General features: G+C 41.7%; 1 protein-coding gene across 7 annotated transcripts in view; it reads right to left on the bottom strand.

Annotated features, from left to right (window-relative positions):
- The window catches only part of ARID1B (AT-rich interaction domain 1B), a 336,006-nt gene that overhangs the window by 15,721 nt on the left and 304,264 nt on the right, over positions 1–16,021 (bottom strand). For all 7 annotated transcript variants that reach the window (XM_074580477.1, XM_074580478.1, XM_074580482.1 and 4 more), the window contains 3 exons: positions 14,719–14,928; positions 11,231–11,435; positions 494–632 (listed from right to left, as the gene is read on the bottom strand). In XM_074580477.1, the coding sequence (XP_074436578.1) occupies positions 494–632; positions 11,231–11,435; positions 14,719–14,928 (554 nt within the window). The remainder of the gene's footprint in view (positions 1–493; positions 633–11,230; positions 11,436–14,718; positions 14,929–16,021) is intronic.

Here is a 16,021-nt window from a genome sequence, read left to right as displayed (position 1 = left end):
CGCTCTGTGTGACTTACAGGACATAGAACTGAAAGGGATCTCTTGGTCTATCTAGTTGAAGACTCTGCTATCTCAACCACTGTTACTATATGTTTTTCATAATTTGAATTTAAGTAACACCTTAAAACCACACGTTCCTCCTTTCTGAGCATGAATGTCTGGACCTGTATACCAGCGGAAGATAGGGTAAGCAAGTAAAGGAAGGTTGTGGTTCTAAGTTGTGCTGCTGAGTTCCACCTTCCTCCCCACCCTTCACATATTCACAAGCCCCACTTTGCACTGGTGCTTCTCTGATGCTTAGAAAGCTAATGCAGCTCCCTCCTCCCCTTCCCTCTCTCCCCTCCAAAAAGACGTGATTTTCTGCTGCTTTTAAGGCTCTGACTGGTTCACCAGAGAATCAGATGAGTGCGCAAGCAGTTGGGAAAGCAAAGACTGGCATAAACTGTTGTAGAACTACAGCCCAACAAAAAATGAAGCAAAGACCTTTTCATACCTGCCACCCTGCATAGGTGTCATCTGTCCATGAGGTGTTGATGCTGGTGTTGGGGGCTTCAAATCGCCTGGCACTTCTGTCATGGAATTACTACCAGTAGACTGTGGAGTCTGTGGGCCTTGCAAGGAACCAGAATTAGCTGGGAAATTAAGGGAAAAAAAAAGGAAATATTAAAAGGCAGCAGTCAAATTTCTGTGGAAATAATAATCGTCAAGGAGAGAAACTGGTTCTTTCCCCCAGAAGCCTGCTTATACCATGCATGTCAGTACTTCATAACTTCCCCAAAATCCTCTGAGATCAGGATATGCTGTGCAGTAATAGACATCATCTTTCCTAGAACTATGAATTTAATCTGCTGCCTGAAGCAACATGAATAGAAATCATCTAGATGAAGGATCACTTAAATCAGAGGTCAGAGATACAAAGTTAATTGTCTATAGTTTACAACAGAGTAAATGAAGGTTGTTCTTTGTCACAGCTTCTTTATATAATCACTATCACAACACATACGTTTATACGGCAAATTTCAGCCAGAAGCTTTTTGTCACAAATTGAAACTGCTATATTAATATAAATTCATAATTTCATTTACCACTAGAAGGCAGACATTTCCATAGTGAAACATGGCAAATGATTAGTGGCACGCTGCAACCCTACGCCATCTTTGAGACAACATGGCAAAAGACTGTATTTAAGAAACGCAAAAGGCCATTGGGGATAAGAAAAAAGCAATCACTGAAAGTAGAATTTCAGCAGGAGGCTATAGCTAACACTGCTAATAAAATTGTAAAAATAGCAATGGACATCTTAACAAAATATCATTAGGGTCATTGTAGAGCATATGTAACAAGACCACGTCAATTCTGCAAAGCATCTATTTAATCTGCAAAAACTACTATGCTAAGATCTCAGAAAGTGGTAGAGTACCTGCACTACGGTCCTCCTTAACCATGGTGAACAACTATATTCTTGATACAACAACAAGCGTAGAACAGGTGTACTGTTCTATTCCAATGAGACTGAGCAGTAATAAGGGCATTAAATGAATAAAACATATAAACTAATGATAAAATACATCCAGACCAGTCTTTTAAAGTAGACACTGAAGTTGTTATTTTCATGTGACTACTGAGGAGAAACACCCCCAACCCCAAAGATCTGATGTAACAGTCTTCTGGTTTAGAAGCTGGGAAGTGGGAATTAGTAAAAAAACCTAAGCCTTGGATCTGATTGATCTTGCAGCAGAAATTCTATCCAAGGAGAACTTGTAGGATTCAAATCTTTAGATGCAATTGGGAAAAAAAATTACCAACATAAAAAATTCACAAATTTAATAGACTCAGAAAGACATGGCTTTGGCTTGAGAGGTCCTTCTTTTTTATGAACTGTCATCTAAGCATTTTATAGTGCCTGACCATCTACATTCAACAACCAATTAACAGAACTTTATAAATTACTGTTAGAGGGAAAACTGGAACAAGCAGTATGGGCTTTTCTTCTGTGTGTGAAAGTAGTTTATAATTGTCTCAGAATCCTAGAACACTCATCATCTTGACAGGCAGAGCTTGTTTTTAACTGAAGAACACCTTTTTTATATGTGTTTCATTTATATCTGTAACACATGTTCCGCTATCTGGAGATCAGTCTCAGTAGCAAGTGCATATATAAAATCCACATTGTGTAGACCACATTGTTCTTGGCCTCAACTTTCTAAGGCATGTTTGGATTATGCTCACATAGTAATGAGGTTCAAAGAAAGTTTAAGAAAAGCTCTCTGATTGCATTAGTAGAGTAACAACAACATTTGCACCATCTAATGCTACAATTGACTGAAGGCTTTAGTGCTATAATAAAACAAATCCATATGACAATACAAAAAATCATCATGTTCACATAAAACCAAGCCCTTTGTATATATGACCCTGAGCGAGCCAGGACCATTCTCCTGCTGTTGAGCTTTAAACACAATTCTAGATTACTTCTGAAAAGCTTGAAAACATTTCTCAGTTAAACCACACATTGTCACATACCATCTTGTTATATTAGAAACATGTAAGTAAACATCTTAGTGTACCCATATACTTACTGTAAAATATGATATTACCTCACCCTGCATATTTCTCTTATGGTGGGCTATTAAGCATCAATTAAGTTCTTCCCTATCCTACCTCAGCAAGAACTTAATTCATATCTAAAGCAAACTTAAAGAAAACAAGTAAAGTATTTTTTCAGTATTTATGGGCTGCATGAACACAGAATTGTTATTATGAATAACAATGTGTTGCACGATAAGGAAAGGTTTAAAAACAAAAAGAAATCCACCTGAGAAGCTACAAGTCAAATTTCTGTGTGCTGGGTGGTGGTTATAGGGTTGGTTATTTTCCCCCACCTCTTTCTAAATGACTGCTTAAGCAGCTCAAAAAATGGAAGGCAAATGCTATCTTAAGAAGTGCCAAGTTTCTGGTACTGCTTTGTTAATACACTTTGCTCTTGACCTCCATTGGGTCACGGACACTTCTACAGAATAGGGACGCTTCTACAGCGTAGGCGCTGCAAGTGTTTCAATCTCTGGATTAGGTCATCAGCTACCAAGAAGAGCACAAGTGTGGATATGACCTACAAGCATCCGCAAAGACAATTACTTCTGTCACACACTCACAGGCCACTGAATAGTTAATCTATATTTTAGTAATAGCATCAATGTAAGTAGCACATTCTTTGAGAAAGAATAAGGTAAGTATGTACTCTTAATAGTTACTGTTGGTACAGCAGGTACAATTTTTAAAGCTACTTAACTTTCTCTTGTAGGATGTGATTTTCAGTACTTTTGCCAAGTTTCAGCCAATCATCAGGAAGTCATCCTGATGGATATTCCCCTCAAGCTAACTTTGTTTTGGAACTTTTCAGCTGTAACTGTCCAGCTTTTTTTAAGAATATGCCTTTGAAAATATATGGTTCTCTTCTGTTGTCCCCCAAAGAGAAATATTTTTCTGTGAGTCTTACAAGCCAAATATATATTTTGTCACCTTTTTCACACGCAGCACCAGCAGTCCCTTCATTGTTTGAAGAAGAGACTTGGTGGTAATATTGGGGACATGCCTGTGACAGGGAAAGTACTCTTGCTGTTCCAGTGTTTATTCTGATTTGGACAAATAAACTTCTGAAAAATACCTATGCAGAGATTATTAGCTTGCTATACATTTACTACTTGGTTTTCTGAAGATCCTGTTTGTACTTATTTCAGGCTGGGGGTGAGGAGGACTCTCACTGTAATTCATCTCCTGGATTGATCTGGGCAGTCTTGAACGTGGAGCTGAGCATGAGAACCTATAGCCAGGAAGCCAGTTCATACAAGCTCTCATGGTTACAGCTGGAGGTTGGCAAGTAAAGGCAAGGTAATAGGGTTTCTGACCATCAACAGAAAAGGAGAATAGGAGGAGACTGACAAGGGGACTGGGAACCTGGAAAGGAGATATTGATGCTGCTGAGATCAGATTAGAATCTGAGAAGTCTGAAGTTGGATGGACACCAACACATTGTGTGCTACACAACAGGGAACACCAAGAAAGCCGAGAAAATGTACCTAAAGAGAATTAAAAATACAGGGAAAGAATTGTAAGTGGCTGGATAAAGAGACAAAGAGATCAGTACTGGTAAGAGTCCAATACTGAGCTTATGAGTGAAATTAAATTTTGGTCAAGAAGTTCTTAGATGTGTGTTCCTGTTCTCAAGAGAGTCTGTTTAGAGATGACATTTTCCATCGGTGCAGAACATGTAGAGCAACAGATGAGATCATATAAAGGGCTATACATGCCAAAACTTAGAAAACTGGCACCCAGAATTAGTGGACACTCACGTTGTAAATTTTTTGGTAGCGGAGTTTCTCTTTTCTTGTTCTACCAGTGAGCCTGGCCTACTGCTTGTACAAAACACAATTCATTGGTCTTTCCTTTGCCTTCAATAGAACAAGAGCTGTAGTAGAGTCAAAGTAGGGAAAAAAAGTGTTTTAAAGTAGCAGCTCTGTGGAAAGAGACCTGGGAGTCCTGGTGGACAACAGGATGACCATGAGCCAGCAATGTGCCCTTGTGGCCAAAAAGGCCAATGGCATCCTGGGGTGCATCAAGAAGAGTGCGGCCAGCAGGTCGAGGGAGGTCATCCTCCCCCTCTACTCTGCCTTGGTGAGGCCGCACACCTGGAGTACTGTGTCCAGTTCTGGGCTCCCCGGTTCAAGAAGGACAGGGAACTGCTGGAGAGGGTGCAGCAGAGAGCTACCAAGATGATTAGAGGCCTGGAACACCTCCCTTATGAAGAAAGACTGAGGGATTTGGGTCTCTTCAGTCTGAAAACAAGACGGCTGAGGGGGGATCTTATCAACACTTATAAATGCTTAAAGGGTGGGTGTCAGGAGTATGGGGCCAGGATCTTTTCAGTGGTGCCCAGCGACAGGACAAGAGGTAATGGGCACAAACTTAAGCATTGGAAGTTCCACCTAAACATGAGGAGGAACTTCTTTCCTTTGAGGGTGGCAGAGCACTGGAACAGGCTGCCCAGAGAGGTGGTGGAGTCTCCGTCTCTGGAGACATTCAAAACCCGCCTGGACGTGTTCCTGTGCAACCTGCTCTAGGGGACCCTGCTCTGGCAGGGGGGTTGGACTAGATGATCTCCAGAGGTCCCTTCCAACCCTATGGTTCTATGATTCTATGATTCTGTAGAATGGGAATCATACTACTTTCCCTCTCAGATGGGTATTGCAAAAGCTAATTAACACTTTTTAAACCCTTCAAATACAGTTGTAGCAAAGACGAGAAAAACCAAGAAGTAAATTTATAACTCTCTGTTTGAGTTTGGTTGAAAACTGTGGCACAAGTAAGGGCTGTGTGCCGCAAAGTGAGGATAACACAAAGTACCGAACAGTTCCTCATTCACTGAGCACTGTTTATCCCATGCACTGAATGACACGGACTTGTCATGGAAAAAAAAAGTCAATGTTACGTGTAATTAAGAATGTATTGGACCGTATATGCACAAGGAAATGTAATTAAGGTTGCAAAGACTGTATCTTACTTTTGGCATTTCCTAACCTTTGAGCACTTCACTTTGCATCCAAGTAATATACTTCAGGTTTTGGATATAGCATGTGCACACAGGTGCCTGCATGCACACACATTAAATGCAAACTTGCTACGTTCTCTCACACATAAATTTTAGAGAAATTGCAATTTGCAATGTTTGCTAGTTAAAGAATACGAAAACAGCCCTCTTCTCTGTAAGAAAGTACCACATTCCTTTTTCACATTTCACCTTAAATTTTACATTTGCTAAGCTGGTCCCTGAAATTTTTACATCTATCCTTGCAGGGTTTTTATTATGGTAGATGCTTAATTTTGATTGTGGACACCCTGAAATAGAAAGTGTATCTTTTGAAGTGCTTTATAAGCTTCAGTATTAAACAAAGAACTAAGAAGGAAGACAAACAACAACGTTCTTGTAGAATAGGTTATCTCTGCTTACATGATTCTTCTGCAGCAGACTTGGGGATGTCCAGGAAAAAACCTCTGTGTACACAGCTACCGAATTTTTCATCTCACATCCATATCTAAGCAACACTCATCTTTCAAGTGTCATAAAAGATTTGTAAGGATATGCTTTTATCAATAGAAAATCCATCCAAAATGAAATAAAATGAACATCTTTGGCACTGAGAAGGTGAGGTCCTGCAAACTCTTCCACAGTTCACTCAACAGCACGCAGTGTTCTCGGCAGCATGGAATGATAGCACCAGCATGGCTTTTGCCTTGCAAAGCCTGCACGGCAGTAAGTACTACTTTCAGGAAAGACCCTTTATTTACCAGAACAGAAATATGCAGTTAAAAAAAAAAAAAAATCTTGCCAGCAATTTTTTTCCCTTCAGGGTAAAAGAAAAAAAAAAAAGAACGCAACCTCTTGAAACTCCATTAATATGAGGCCTGACATGCTCTCTAGGATATCCCTACCTTTTGCCAGAAGCTACAAATGTATACTCTAAAGTAAACAATGGAAAGGTTACTGAAGGTTAAGTACATTCACATACTTCAGAGCGAACAGCCAGCCGCCACGCTGGGAAGATAATTTACACAGCATGAGCCCAGTGCCCCAGTTAGGCCGGGGTGGGGGCCGCTGGCTGTTGCAGGGCCCCCCCGGGCGGGCACGGGTGCAAGTATAGGGGCACCTCTGTCTGTCCCCACATCCACCCCTCCCGACCCCTTGCCCATCCATCTTCCGTGGGGATTCCCTGGCTGGCCTCATGACACGCTCCATGACATCACCTGCCTGCTAATAATAGCACTTCAGTCAGCCACCCGCCAGCAGAGACGGATGGGTTTGGTTACAGACGCACTCACTGAATGGCTGTGTCGTGTGGTGCTGTGTCGCGTCCCCCGCCCCGCCATCCCCCTCCCGAAGTCTTGTTTCTCTGCTGCCAAGGAAACGCAGGGAACACGCTCTCGGCGCGCTCTGCTCCCTCTTTCCAACATAGGTGCACAATTTTCCAAGTTTGCTGGGACGAAATCTCCGTTGACATCAGGGCCAGCTGCTGAGTGTTACTCAGGAGCATCCTCAGCTGTACCACTGTGGCCATCCTGTTCATTCAGTGTAGGATAAACTGCTCCATCTGTAATTTTGAGAGTCATGCGTACATAACCACATACTGCAGCTAAGAGTTCACAGTGCCAGAGTACAGCAATGGGAAATAACTCCTTCATGCTGATGTTTTTTTGAAATTTGTTCTCCGGCACCCATTAGCGCTTAGCATAATGGCCTCCAGAATTCTTCTCAGTTTAGAACCTGCCACATAATTTGTGTGTGTTTTGGTCAAAACTATCAAATACACATGACAGGAAGAGCATTTTGTCTTTGCACCCACTTCTGGAAAGCACTGGAGTCCCAGATGGATGCTTACGAAGACCTACAACGCCTCTCTCTACAAGGGACTTTCTATGCAGCAAAAGAGCAGTCAACAGTTGACATGGACCTTGGCAAGGACCCAACAATCAGGACAAAAGGCCAACAGGGGTCCTCTAATAGCTGGCCTGTCATTAGGCATCCGCTGCTGGTCTTCACTGCTGACGGCATTATCTGACCGAGACAAATCTAAGCTGTGATACAAAGACCTCAGCCTACCACAAGCACGTCTCCAACTTGCACAGTCTCAGAGCAGTGCAAGACACACTAAAACACATTCAGGCCCCCACCTCTGCGTGTGAGTTTTATGAAAGAACAGAAGAGGCTCTGACAGTACTATGAAGCCAGAACATTTATTAAAATAGGCAGGTAATCCTATCCCTAACACCTTGGCTACTGTGCAAACCTCTGCTGAACAAAAGCCAACCAGCTCTGCTGCTCTACCCTCACTCCTTTTTTCTACTTTTTATAATTGCTGACACTATTCTGAATTGTACTGTATATAACACTAAATTATTCACTCCTTTTCATCCCATTTACCTTATTAATGATGTTGTATAAAACAGAATAATCCCAAATACAGTGCTACAAGCAAACAGACTAACTTACAGAGCCAGACCACTGCCTTGCAGTCCCGTAAATTTGACTTACACGTCACATCCTTTCCCTGACTGGGTTCTTCTAGGAGAATCTCCTCATTATGGTTGTTGCACTGTTTCCTAGTGTTCCCTCTACGTTTGCATTCTAAAGGTCATCTGTGAGGCAGTCACATCATCACCCCTTGGATGTGGGACATCCGCAACAACTGATTTGCTCTCAACCGCGTGTCACCGTGCTCCCACCTTGCGTAACATCTACCTGGGAACTACATCTGCATAGGAACTGAATTCTTCTCTGTACCAAGAAGGCTGCCAGTCCCTATATATTCTCACATATATATTCCCTATATATTCACATAAGCAATTGAAATATTTAGTGTTAAAAGTTTTATGAAGATGGGCTGCGTTTTAAACTCTCATGACCCTGACTTCTTAGAATCAACTGGTTAGAATTGGACAAAATACAACACCCTCCCCTCTGAGACAAGTCCCCTTGCTTTTTTAATCAGAATTAACTTCAGCCCTTACACGGTAACTAGCTCTCTGCAAATGGATTTGGCTTCAAAGTGGCTCTGCCTACACTGAGCTAACCGCACAACAGAGGCCAATGGTTAAAGCAAGGACCTTCGGAGGCTACAGTTTCTTCTTGTACTGGGCTCCTGTTCCCTCTGAATGCCAAAGAGTAACAGATTATCTAAAGTACATCTACAACTCTACTTCTTTTGTGCAGTTAAAATGTTAATATATACTAAAGGAAAAGGAGCAAGAAAAAAAGCTGACTATTAAAGAGAACAGGCTTGCACTCTCTGCAGCATCTATACCTCAGCGGGATTTCATGTACTAAAGCTGATACACACTGGGAAAGCCTTTCTCTGTACAGAAGTGCAGGCCATTCAGTGACACGAGCTCTTTTCTCGCCAACAAAACAAACCTTGAGATCTTTGCTTGCTTCCCCCTCTTCTAGTCTCTATGTCCTGCTGTGTTTTTATTTTAGAAAAATAGTTTCGGTTCTCCTCACAGACAGCTTGCTTGAATGTTATGATAAATTTAAACTTAGACTTTCCAATTTTCATCTGTAGCGTCATGATGCAAAAGGATTCTCTAAAAGTGTTATGTCTGACATGTCTATTACTTTTTGCAAGTTTACGTATTTAAATAATGATTCTTCATCTCAAAATTCAGCCAATTTATGGTGATTATCCCCAAACCAACCACTGGAGCAAGAGGTGTAAGGGAGGAAAGAGTGAAGCAAAATACTCTCATTTTTGGTAATGCAGTTTAGTTTTAGAAACAGATGAATTTCCTCTTCACCCTCCTTAATAAGTCTAACATTTTCAGCTCTCCTTACCAGCCTTTTCAGGAGGTTACAGTCACGTCCTACATCTTTTTTTTTTTTTTTTTTTTTTTGCAGCAGCGCACATTCAGGACACTATGCTCATTTCCGACAGATAAACATTTGGACTATAGGCTTCACTTTTAGTAGCAAGTATTTTTCCCCATCTTCTAAATTTGCCTTGCAAAGTAACCTAGTTATCTTCTCTATTAAATAATTAGTGTTGAGGTACCTGATAACCCTAGGTGTTAAAAAAGTGGAGAAAATATTTAAGGTATTACACAAAGAGATGTACCTAGGAAGATTTTGATTAAACGCTCCCCAAAATCCTTACACTAAATACATCAGGCTGAAAGAGATTTAAGCCTTATCGCCTTTGTCTTTTTCTGTACTGACAAAGCGCTATCATAACAAATGATCTTGTAAAAACTAGAACTGTATTATATGATTATAAAAGTCTTTGCTATTTTCTGCTATCCATGATAGGAATTGTCAAACTGGAGCCATGCAGCCTGAAGAGCTTGCTGGGCCTCTGACTCGCCACTTCCCATTTTCAACCAGTGAACTGCACTAACAGAAATTCAGGTATTTAATACTTCCCTAATACTGCCTTCTAATGCAGAAAATGGCTGTAAACATTCCAGGAATTATATTCTCTTGGCAATAAAAGAATCATAGAATCATAGAGTGGTTGGGGTTGGAAGGGACCTTAAATATCATCTAGTTCCAACCCCCTGCCATGGGCAGGGACACCTCCCACTAGACCAGGCTGCTCAAAGCCCCATCCAGCCTGGCCTGGAACACCTCCAGGGATGGGGCATCCACAACTTCCCTGAACAGCCCGTTCCAGTGTCTCACCACCCTCACAGTAAAGAAGGTAGTCTGCTTAACAGTAATTGTGAAGGTAGGTATTAACAAAACTATTTTGTTGGTCAGAAAAGCCTAATAACCAAAAAATTGAAGGAAATATTTCCTCTTCCATGGGTAGCCCAGAAGTCAACCTACTATACCTTTTCCTATGTACTTAAAGTATTATGACTGAAGAATTTTCCTGCCTTGAATATCACTCATGACTATCCAATCTTGAGAGTTTTAAGCTGAATTAATTTAGAAAGAAAACAGTGTGGTTTCAAACACCAAACTGTACATGCAAAAAGAACAGCTGAAATCAAGCATTTCCAGTTCCAGTTTTTCAGATAAGAAGATAAAGACAGTGACGCTAACGACTTATCTGATATATAAGGTTAGCAACAGAAGAACAGAGAGTGTGCCTCCAAACTACGAGGTCTGGCAGTGGGGATACACCATACTCTCAGCTCTCCATCTGCCACACATTCAACATGAGCTGTATCAGAGCAACCATCTGAGACCCACCGATCAGCCCAGCATCTGCCATCCTGACTCCAACTGAAGCTCTACTGACCAATAGTTTTGTTGAAAATGCAGCTTCAGAGTCACAGCAAGGAAAGTGCAAGTACCAGAATCTGATCTTTACACAAATGGACCCTCCTTTTAGTGCTGGCTGCCTTGTGTTTTACAGCACAAGCACATCCCTACAGAATGCTGTTCTCTTTACTATGCCAATGTAACTCTGAATATTAAGGGTATGCTGGCACACACGTCCTTCTATGTTAGGGTGAGCAATGACAAACTGGACACAAGACTGCAGATGGCCCTTCAGAGTTAAATCTGACTTGACTCAGGAGCTAGCTCCAAGTTTGAAAACAAGATGCCAACAACATACTTATCTTTGTTGTTTGTCCAGCATTAGCAAGGCATGCTTCTACATATATAAACTCCAACACAGGGAGTATCTTTTGCATTCAAAAAATGGTTGTGTAAGAGACTGCAGTTTTTTCGACTTACCAGGAGATGGCGGCTGAATCTTAGGTTGTTTCTTAGTATCTCCAGTGCTGAAGACTTCTGGAGGGGGCTCCTCCCCTCGCTCAATCTTGCACTCGAAGGCAAACAGGTACTGAATGTATTGTTTTTTCAGGGAGCTGGCTGCGCTGCTTGAAGTGCCGACGTTCAAGGTGGTTGCCAGCTCACGCCACTTCTTGTTCTTATTAACCTAGCAACATAAATGGCAGAATGATTGGTCTGCAGCAAAGTGGTTCGTTTTAGTCAGGAGACAAAAAAGGGTGAAAAAAGGCAAAAAAAAAAAAGCGCACTTAATGTCTTGGTTTACTTTTTTTATTTTTGTCTTTTAACTATTGCTTATTACTCCTACACGCAGTAATGCATAGACAGCGTTTACAGTTATAAAACCATTAAGGAACCTGCTGATAGCTACATAAAAAGCTTTGCTTGCGGAGAGTCTTCTGCATGGTGCATCTTTTAAATGCCTTGCACTCTTCCAGGGCCTACGCTCTTCAGTTAGCAATCCATCTCCAAGCAAATGCACGCTCACTCTCCCTCTCTCTGACTCCCACCCACACCCACCCCATTCTAATTTCTAAAAACTAATTTAGAAAGCAATAACAGTGTTATTCTGCAATTTAAGTGTTTGAGCATTGATATGAAAAATAAATTTTTCTCCAAAATAGCCACCAGCTGTCAAACAGTTCAGCCTATAATTCCTGGTCAAGTCCTTTCACTTTAGGGCGTCTTGCAGGGACAGATCAATGATCCTTTGGCTAGATGAGAGGCAAAGTGAAGCGAGGCCCCTTAATTAATTAAGGCAGACTTCAAACACACAGGGCTAGTCCAGCAATACTCTGTATTACAGTGCTGACTACACAACTCTGCTGCGAGTCTTGTTTGCAGTGCAAGGCTGAGAATATTGAAAGACTGTTCATGAGTTCCTCAAACACAGCTGATCTGTAATAACAGTGAAGTTCATTTGTCATCCTGGATGATGCCACTGGCTCGCTCAGCTGTACCACTTTTAGCAGCCCGTATTTTTGCTGTAATACCTGATGCCCCAGAGTTCATTCAACCACTTGTGCAATTGCTAGGTATGATCCAAGGAGGGGAGGCAGCGCAGAAATAAATGAGCATCTTAGCTTTTGTTGGGGAAAAATCCGGATTCTTGTGTGCCATGATGACTGCAACTTGCCCTGAGGTCTGAGGTTTAATGACTCCAACTTTATTTGTACAGCTACAAAGGTTATCATTAGCCATACTGTTCCTCAGCCTGCGTGCCAGCAAAGGAAACACTTCTTGCGTTTCTCTCGGTGTTTAATACCACCGTACGTGCTGCCAGTCAGCAAAGATCTTTTGGGGATAGCATTAATAGCAAGCATGTTGGCATGGCTATGCAAAGTGTTTTTATTTCTCTGATACACCCTGCAAGAGCCCAGGAGTTAAAGGAGACAAGATTTTCATAAACTGCCCCTGTTGAGGCTTGAAATCCAGTTACACAGCCCTTCGTGCCTACTGACTTACAGCTAACTGGTGCGTAATAAACACATTGCATAATGCAAACAGAAACATTCATGCCTAAATGCCCAGTGTATTGGCATTTAGAAGAAGACTGCCAACAGCTGGTCTGTTCATGTTGGGACCCCATCAATTGCGACTAGTCAGACAGAGAATATGAACCGCTGCTGCTCCACTCTCTGTCACTCTCTGGGCAGAATCGTGAGATGTGGAGTGCAGCAGTTGGAGCAACCGCTTTTTAGGAGAGCATCACACAGATGTATTTAAATAAACCTCAGCAAGTACAGCTCTGCACCTCTCAGTAGCCTCAAACAGATAAATATGGTGATCATTCATGTGGGCACAGGAGCAAACCAAGGAGCCTCTACTTTCAGTGTCAATTTTTGCTAGTACACACATTTGTAACTGAAGCTCCTTCAAAAATCAGTGTAAGTGAACAGCATCTATTCTTTGGCGATGCATAATGTCTGTCACTGCAAATCAACACTGAGTGTCCCAAAATAAAATAAATTTCCATAATAAGCAAACATGAATGACTCTCTAGAATATCCCATCTGCCCCCCATCTTGCTTAATTTTTGATGCTAAGAGTCATACTACAGGCACAATCACGCTGTATGAGGCAGAGCAGCTGCATGATACGATTTACCTGTAATAAAGTTTCTGAGCTAAAAGTAATCAAATCTTTATGATGCTGGGGGGCATGAGCTGATCACTAAAAATGTCAGGATAACATCTCTTACCCATATACAGCATTTAACAACTGGCAAGGTGAACTGTATTAGGTTTCTCTGCCTTCCTTTAATAACAAGAATAGCTAAAATCTCTGGACTTGAAGGGCCAATGATCTAATTCAGTGGTCAAATCCTATGTTATGAGGCGTACTATTCAAAATAGCGTTGAAAGTGGTACTAATTGATGTTAGACATTTCTTTCTTGAACTAACCACATAGATTATTAAAATGTGCTCTCCTTCTGAGGATCTAATTTGCATATATATATTTATCTGCATAGCTATGTTTAAGACCTCATCTTGCAAAGCACTGAACATCCACCAACATTCTTAATACCACGGAAATTATGGGTCTCAGCACTTCACAGTAGCTTCCAGCACTTAGCCAGAGTGATCCCCTAAATGCAAGAGATGCTTTGTAAAAGCATCAGGCAAGGACAGATGACTTCCAATACCAAATCTAAGGCTTCAAATACTGACCGAAACATTTAGGTTTGCTCTGTGGTGGTCAGTCATACAGCACTCACAAGTAATTCCCAAACATCCCTTTGCAAAACTCCCAGTTAACTGGTGAGAACACAAATCAAAGCTTCCCTCTCCCATCTGTGACTTCTTTATTCTTGGCTCTTCCTACTTTCATTTTCCTTAATCTCAATTAAGTAATTCACCTTTTCCTTGCAACCATTATGTTTGTAAGGCAACCCAAAATATCCTGTAAGCATTTTTCAAACACAGGGAAAGCGCAGTCTGTGTCTGTTAAACACAGGTACCGTACAGAGACACTCAGAGATGAAATACTTGAGACAAAGGACTGTGTTTCAAGAATATATCTGCCACTTCTCTGGGCAGATGAATTGATTTGTCCTAGAGGCAGTACCCCTATCAGGGAAGGATGGATTTCAAAATCTCCTCTTCCTTTCAGCTCTGTCATGTGTTTCTTACTTGTAACTTTGACCCAACAGCCTTTTCCTCATTTCTTCTCTCAGTGGCATTACTGGATTCCCCTGAACAGGTAACAATTTCATCTGTCTGTAGCAATGACCAATTTTATTTCAAGCTGTAGAGTTTTAGGGCAATTATGCATCCCAAAATGAACTCCAGACAAATACTAAAGCATGAAACACTGTTTCCTTCAACAATGTTGGCAAGGGTGACAATGTAATGGTGTAACCAGCAGGAAATACTCTAGGAAAAAATGCGTATTGCCTTTTGAAGGTTCACTTTCAAGCACTTCTTCTCACCTGTGCTAAACCTCCAATCTCTTTGACGCAGACATAGAGCCTGAACAGGTCCAGGGGCTTCTTGCCCACAGCTGGCAGACTGGCCACTGGTGTGCCCCTCTCCTCCATGAACGTGAGGTACCGATCTACCCACATCTTGCGCTCTGGCTCGTTTCCTAGTTCATAGACTTTTGTGATCTTCTCTCCAGTTGTGGTAGAGGAACTTGATTTCTAAATCGCAAGAAGAAAAAAAAAGAGTTGGGGGAAGGGTGGGAGGGGGAGGGAAAAGAAAGTAAGAAACTCACAACATTGAAAAAGAGAAGATGTCAAACAAACTAAAGCTATCACACAACAGTCAGGAATGAAGGCTACTAGTTCAGGCACAAACAGTACATTCTGTCCATATACGTAAAAGTCAGCTTTTTAAATAAAGGGCCCAAACTCCCCATTTTCATATTTCTTTCACTGATCTGAACTTTGTATCCCAGAAGGCAAGTTTCTGATGTTGCCTCATGTTGTTTTAAGAAGAGGTAGCTCTCACATAGTGCTTCTCATCCACTTATCTCAAAGTGCTTTGTAAGCAATAATTTGTGTAAAATTAAAAACAAGTTTGTCCCACACAAGTTTACATAATCCTAAAACCAAACCAAACCAACTCTCTCCCCTTCACCCCCAAAAAGGGGCTAGAAAACCTGAAAGTGTTCCTCTGGAAGAGGAATTGCACAGAAGTAGCCTAAGGTGTGAATCATGGCAAACTAGTACACCAAGGAGTAGTACTACTCTCTTTAAAGAGTCACAAATGGTTATGCTTAACTACCTCTTCACACCACTGCTGGCCAAAACCCAAGATGAGCAAGAGTGCCTACGCTACAAGGAGACTGGTGGCAATACTCTTTCTGAACTGCCAATTAGCTGCCTGAGCCAATAATACTTAAGAATAGCTACCACTCTCCTCCCTTGAAAGAGGACAGAAGATTGCCGTCTCTTGTCCTACCTTGTAAAGAGAATGTGTATTACGACTTGGGGAAAAACAGTGATGCACAGCGATCAGAGCTGAACCACCACCAAGAAAAGCAAAAGAGGCAGAAAGAGCAGAATTCCTTCTCACATGGCAGAAGTGCAGGAGTGAACCCACTTTCCTGCTGCAATTTGGGCTTTGCAGCTAACGAAAGCTCATGTTATCTTGATGCCCTTTTCTTCTCTATGCAGAGATGGCAGAAATCACTGAGGCTGCTACGCAAGCTATAACTTCTCTCCATGTTTTTTCTGCACAATATAACCCTCGGAGCTGGGCTCTGTGCCACCCTACCCGAGCTGCCTCTCA

The sequence above is a fragment of the Larus michahellis genome, chromosome 3 (assembly GCF_964199755.1).
Source record: "Larus michahellis chromosome 3, bLarMic1.1, whole genome shotgun sequence".
Taxonomy (NCBI): Eukaryota; Metazoa; Chordata; class Aves; order Charadriiformes; family Laridae; genus Larus; species Larus michahellis.
This window is presented reverse-complemented; position numbering and strand designations above follow the sequence as displayed.